The following is a 6,732-nucleotide window of genomic DNA, read 5'->3' as shown; positions in this document are numbered from 1 at the left end:
TTTTATGCTTCCAATTCTTAGTGTTCAATTATCTGTGGCCCCTTGTGTATGAAATGCGCTGTATAAATAAAGCTGCCTTGCCTTGCCATAGATTTCATGCTGAACACACCAGGAAGTACAGTATATATTTATTATAATAAAAATATAATATATTACAAAGAAAAAGTTGGCACTGAGAGACAAAAAACTAAAACAAACAAAAACCACAAGGAATTGTTTATGCTACAGTATATGTGTTTGTATTTTAATAAATATAACAATGATGTGACAAAAAGCCCCCTCCCCCCTGTTTCCTCATTCATTTCATCCTTAATGTTGACTACTGCAATGGGGCTCTTACACAGAAGGCTCTGGTAGAAGAAAGTATTCTTTCAGTACTCTGCTGTGCTCAGCCAGTCCCTTCTCCTTCCAAAACATACACATACACACGTTGTCCTACGTCACTTTTGGGGACAATTCATAGACACAATTTCCTGAAGACTCAACCTTACCAAAATAATAACCACTACTTGCCTAACTCTAAGCCCCTAACCCTAACCCTAACCTTAACCACTAACCCAAAAATCTGCATTTTGCCATTTGGGGACATGGCTTTTGTCCCATTTGGACGAGCTATTCCCAATTAACTGACCTTTAATCTGAAATTTGTCCCCGAAACTAGCCTATGACAGGCCCCCCCCTCCCCTGTCTGCTCCTCCCCACAACACACACATACACATAAACACACATTTCTGGTACTTCCTTCCCCTATCTGGCTGACTTATTATAGAGTGACTTAAGTGGAGCTGGGAGTCAGACAGCTCTCTGGTCCTCAGAGTCAGACAACAAGGAGAAGCTTCTCTGCTGGTCAGGCGGTAAGTCAGCTCAGCTTAGCCTGATCCTCATTCCCACAAACATCTGATTTACCTCTGGGGCTCCTTGGAGGTTCTCAGTTAAAGGGATTGTTTTCTAGCTTTTCTTATTTGCATGCATGCAGAGATTGATAGTTCTCATATATTACTGTACAGCTGCTAATTTTACAGTGTTACTTTGATACTGACTGCATCACTGCATCATATTGTGAATGTTGTATATATGACTGTTACATTTGTGTTTCTCACAGATTTCCCTGCTTACATTTGAGGAGAAGATGGAAAATATAACATATGATTACAACTATGGCGATACCAATGACAACGACGGGGGACCAGTAGAAGCATGTGATAGTGACGGTGCAAACGATCTGGGAGCTCAAATTTCCTACATTTACTACTTCATGTTCCTCTTCAGTCTGGTTGGCAACGGGCTGGTCCTGGTCATCATCCATCGGTGAGTGAACAAACTAAACTCAGCAGAAATAAAATAATATGAAACTAATTGTTGGTTGAACAGTTTAAAGCAATTAGAGGAAACAAATGTACCATTTGAAAACTTGTGAAGTTCACACAACCCTTACTATAATTACCTGTGAATTACTGTATTAAAATGTGTACTAGGAGTAAATTAAAGTTGTAATCTTTACAATTCAGCAACTAATGTGATTTAATTCTACAGTCCCAGAATTCTAGGGGCAGCAAACACTAGTGAAATATTTAGTTAAATATACAACAGAAAAACAGCTGCTACAGCTCTGATACAGTGTTAGGAGAGTGAACAGTGAGGCTGATACCACTGAGATAAGATTAGAAACTGTAGTGCTTCTCTCTTATTGAACCCTGCCAATAACAATTAACACTAAAAAATGATCTTATAGGCAGGTTACTGAATGTAAATTCATTGAATGGCTATTGCTTAACTTCCTTAAATATAAGGATTATACGTTTAAGAAGTCCAGAATTAGCAGTTAAAGGCTTACATACATTTTAGCTATATGTTTTTACAATTAAGTATTCATGTTGCAAGTGAAGAACCATTTTAGGTGTAAATTAAGTAGGAAGCATATCTGAACAGCCCCAAGTACAGTGTAATATAATATACCAGCAACACAAAATACAGCCTCCAAAATGACCATGAAGTGGAATCAATACCTCTTAAAAAATAACATTCATGAAGGTTTTATGTAGGGCTATTGTATTATTACATACTGCAATGTATAATAAATTGGCAACTGAGAGTAAAATGCATGTTGATCGATGATTTTACCAGTGTAAGATATTTGGGAAGCAGAATAGACAGACAGGTTGATGCAGACTGGGAGTTTATCAAACAATGAAGTCATGCTAGGAGCTTCTTATTCTTGCGCCCACCAAGAGAGGAATACTGTAGCTATTTAGTAGGTAAAGTTCATCTCTCCAAGCCCCCTAAGAATTCCTCTGCTCTGTCACTTTCTACACCACTGAAATCTTTCTACCTTTGTGAACAAGGAAGTGTAAAAATATTTCTCATGTTGGTGGAAACGAGATGAACTCGGCAAAGCCTTGGGCTGTAGGAGTGTTATAATACAGTGTATTACTGACGGTTGTAGAGATGCTATGCCTGGGTGCTATGCTAGGAAAGTAAAGAGCCCTCTTCTATTTTTATTTCTATTGGCCCATTCAGAGCTCAGAAATTACAAATGAAACAAAATGAATATCATTATTGGTCCTTGATGAATTAACCTCTGTAAATGATAGAAAAACGCTTATGATGCAAAAAAGCTTATAACCAAAAAACAATTTTGATAATCGTAAGCATATAGTTAAACAACAACAATGTGATGATAATATATCGAGCCAGATATGAGAGTGTTTGGCATAGGCTTGCCATGTATGTGTAACTAAGATTTTTGAGATATTCTCTATTTAAGACAAACACCACATGTGTTATGTTAATCTTATCATGGTAGCAATTAGCAACTAAATAGTAACGTGATGGCACTAAATTCCCTCAACAGACTACTCTATATATGGGTGGCACGCTCAGGCAGAATAATTGCATATATTTTTAACTTTGATGCCAACTGGCTGAGCCAGTAGTGCACATCCTATTTTGAAATGTAGAGCAGTCATCAATCCATTATCAATGACAGGCAGTGATACATGGTTCAAAACTAATCTCTCAATCTCCATGAAAAGCAGTCCTGAAAGTTAGAAATGGACATTGACTGTTTAAATATATGCCTGATTGCATGTCATTTTCCTTGAAATGTTCTTTAAGTTGCCAGGTTAAAGGTAAAATTTCAGGACTCTAGTATAATATATAGTATAATAATTCAACAGATTTTAAGCTGTTTAGCTAGTTATCACGCTTGTCTAAAATGGATGCTAAAGATGCCTACATTTATTTCAATTCCACCAATCAATCCACCTTTTGGAAGTTGCTAAATATTACTGTCAAAAATGCTTGTGTCTTTTTTCAACCTTTAACAATTTAAATGGTCATTTGTTAGGTTTGAGAGGCTGACCACTGTGACCAACATTTTGCTGCTGAACCTAGTGACGTCCTCCTTGATCTTCATGAGCAGCCTTCCATTCCATGGAGTGTACATGCAGCTCTCTAACTGGATCTTTGGCAACGTTATGTGTAAGATTGTAGGCAGTGTCTACTACCTGGGCTTTTACAGTTCTGTCCTGTTTCTGGCTCTCCTGACCTTTGACCGACACCTTGCAGTCGTTTACTCCTTGGGTGCGCCACGAATGAGAAGTCAACGCTACGCGTTACTCTGCTGTGCTGTGGTGTGGCTGGTCAGCAGTCTGGCGTGCATCCCATCGATGATTCTATACAGAACTGTTTATTACCCCGTTGATAACGCAACACTCTGTCAGGAAGTTCCTGGTGGCTTCACAGATAATACTGTAACCCATCTGAGAAATTCTGCATTTTATATTCAGCTTTTTCTTTTCTTGCTCTTTCCTCTGATTGTTATTGTGTACTGCTATGTGAGGATTGCTATCACTATCATATCATCCAAATTAGTTACCAAGTTCAAGACAGTCAGGTTGATATTTGTCATTGTCCTGTTATTTTTTATTTCCTGGATCCCATACAATGTTGTACTACTGACTAACAATGGAAGCATGAAATGTGAGGAAAGGAAGAGGAGGGGTTATGCAGAACAAGTCACTCGTAATCTTGCCTACATTTACTTCTTCATCAGTCCCATCTTCTATACCTTTGTTGGGAAAAAGTTCCAAAACTACTTCAGACAGATGGTGGTAAAACGCTTCCCAGGGTTAAAGAAGTATATTTCTGTTGATCAGGTCAGCAGAAGCAATATGTCCACAAAAACTACACAAAATGAATTGAGCAGTGTCAAACTCTGAGGAATATAATGCTGTCTGTAGCAGAAGTAAAGCCAAAATATAAACCATTACAACATCCATATGTCAATTAGCTATGCCCAAAAAAAAGCTGCTGCCTCTTCATCATGACCACACCCTCATGTGGTTTAGCTTAACAACAGGAAGAGATAGATTACTGGTGGTTCATTTACAAACTGGTTGGAAGACTTACTGTCCTCTAGTAGTCAGAATTTGATGAATAAAGCTCTACTGTACATTTAAAGCTGAGAAACTCTTTTGTTAGAAATAATGTGAAATAATATTCCAAGGGGTTTCCTGGTTGTGGTTAAAGGTAAATAATTTAATAATCAGTCATTATCCTGTTTAAAGTATTCACACCTATGTCTGTTAGATAGGTCAGACCACACTTACACTGTTCCCGCAAATTTTGGACCCAATGTTCCAGTTAACTGCATTAAAAGTTGGGCTTTTGCACAGAATTAAGGTTAAAGGGATCCATAGTTACTTAATCCTTGTATATCTCAGCAAATTGTAAAATAATATGTTTGTGTGTGTGTTTAAAGGAATTCTGGATGTTTTACAAAAAGGGACTCGCTATGTATTTTTGTCATACTGCCTAAACTGTCATTTAAAAATGAGTAGTGTGAAGGATTTAGTGGCCTCTAGTGCATGTAAGAGAATCTATGGTGGCCACAGAACTTGCACACAATGTGAAAGGCCCTCTGTAGAGTCAGTGTTTCCAAATTTCTCCTTGAGGTACAATAAAGATCTGAACTCTAAAGTAGAGCCAGTGTTTGGTTTGTCCATTCTGGACTACTGTAGAAACATGGCATTCTGTGTAGAAGGGGACCCACTCTGTATGTACACAATAAGGGCTACTTCTAAGGTAACAAAACCAAAAACCTTAGGATTATACACTAATTAAGACATATGTATAAATATTATATTCCATTCTTGCTAAATCTGTTCCACTAGACATCACTAAATTCTACAAATCTGTCCTTTAATATGTATCTGCATCTCTGACAGCTTTTCTTGACAACACGTCTCACCAAAATGTCAGTATAATTTGTAACAGGAAGGGAAAAAAGGAAGTGTAAAGTGTAATGCTTTTTGTTATGATAAGAACAGTTTTAACTGTGCATAATTAATTCTTTATTGAACACCAGTATTAGCCGGGTCCAAATAAACTGAGCTATTCCAAAACAGTGAGTCATGCATCAGCATGCACACTCATTTTTCATGCCTGTATCTATATCTGCTGTGATTTTGTCATTTGTTTAATCTTGTTGTTTTTGTTATGTTCTTTTTATTAGTTCTGTTTATAATGAATCATGTCAGTTGATGTTGTACAGTGAGGTTTTATTATCTGGCAAGTTGCTCACATTTCATGTAATGCACATTTTTACTTGGAAATAAAACTGTGAGAAAGCACCAAAAAAGTCAAGTCACTGAAACTACAACACAATCATAACAGTGCAGAAGATACATATGCATCAAGGCATCAGGTTTTAATGCAGTTATATAAGAATCAGTGCAGAATATACAAATGTCAAATTATACAAAAAAACAAACATGAAGAACTTAGCTGTCATGAAAGGTAATGTTTTTATCCTAAGTGTTCAGTGTGGGGTCCTCTCTCAGGTCCTCAGGTAGGGGGTTCCATCTACTTGGGGTATATATACAAAAAGCAGCCTGCCCGTCTTTATGGATAATGTAGGCTAAGTGCACAAGGAACTGGGTACATTTTTAAAACACACACACACACACACACACACACACACACACACACACACACACACACACACACACACACACACACACACACACACACACATATACTTTGTGTAATATTCCTGATAACTTTTTTTATGCATGTCTATTTTCTTTTACTTTCTGTAACTGCAATGATTGTGTGTTGTAGTTATTGTGTAACAATTGACCTACACTCACTCACTGTGGCTTGCTCTATTCCTCCTGTGTAGATCTGGTGTAAAATAAACACTTCATGTAAAAAAACTCAGCTTCCTCATTCATTTCACCCTCATGTCGATCACTGATACACAGAAGGCTCTGGTAGAAGAAAATATTCTTTCAGTACTCTGCTGGGCTCTAAAGGGCTCAACCTTGTCTGAGACATATTTGAACGTGTCTTTGTCAGCCAGTCCCTTCTCCTTCCAAACACAATTTCCTGAAGACTCAACCTTATTAAATAATAACCACTACTTGTCTAACCCTAACCCTAACCATAACCCTAACCACAACCCTAACCCTAACCCTAACCATAACCATAAGCACTGACCCAAAAATCAGGGAACATGGCTTTTGTCCCCATTTGGACATGCTATCTCTAAATAACTGAACTTCAGTCTGAAATTTGTCCCAATAACTAGCCTATGACACACCCTCCCCACACTCCTTATCACAACACACACACACACACACACACACACACACACACACACACACACACACACACACACACACACACACACACACACACACACACACACACACACTTTTTTGGTACTTC

The 6,732-nt window shown here is 37.8% G+C and overlaps 1 protein-coding gene across 1 annotated transcript; it reads left to right on the top strand.

The window, feature by feature from the left end:
- Window positions 1–765: 765 nt before the first annotated feature.
- On the top strand, window positions 766–5,733 carry LOC134002534 (C-C chemokine receptor type 1-like). Its single transcript, XM_062441881.1, has 3 exons — window positions 766–854; window positions 1,103–1,308; window positions 3,347–5,733. The coding sequence occupies exons 2-3, from the start codon at window positions 1,130–1,132 to the stop codon at window positions 4,218–4,220; spliced, it is 1,053 nt and encodes a 350-aa protein (XP_062297865.1). The 5' UTR covers window positions 766–854; window positions 1,103–1,129; the 3' UTR covers window positions 4,221–5,733.
- Window positions 5,734–6,732: the final 999 nt, after the last annotated feature.

This window comes from Scomber scombrus, chromosome 20 (assembly GCF_963691925.1).
Source record: "Scomber scombrus chromosome 20, fScoSco1.1, whole genome shotgun sequence".
In the NCBI taxonomy this organism is placed as follows: domain Eukaryota; kingdom Metazoa; phylum Chordata; class Actinopteri; order Scombriformes; family Scombridae; genus Scomber; species Scomber scombrus.
The sequence above is the reverse complement of the archived record's forward strand: the minus strand, read 5'-3'. Positions and strand labels throughout refer to the sequence as shown.

Bases quoted from the DNA above. Each gene is read 5' to 3' on its own strand.
- LOC134002534 (XM_062441881.1), top strand. From the start codon at position 1,130: ATGGAAAATATAACATATGATTACAACTATGGCGATACCAATGACAAC. The intron at 1,309-3,346 runs GTGAGTGAACAA...GTCATTTGTTAG, and splicing joins GTCCTGGTCATCATCCATCG to GTTTGAGAGGCTGACCACTG.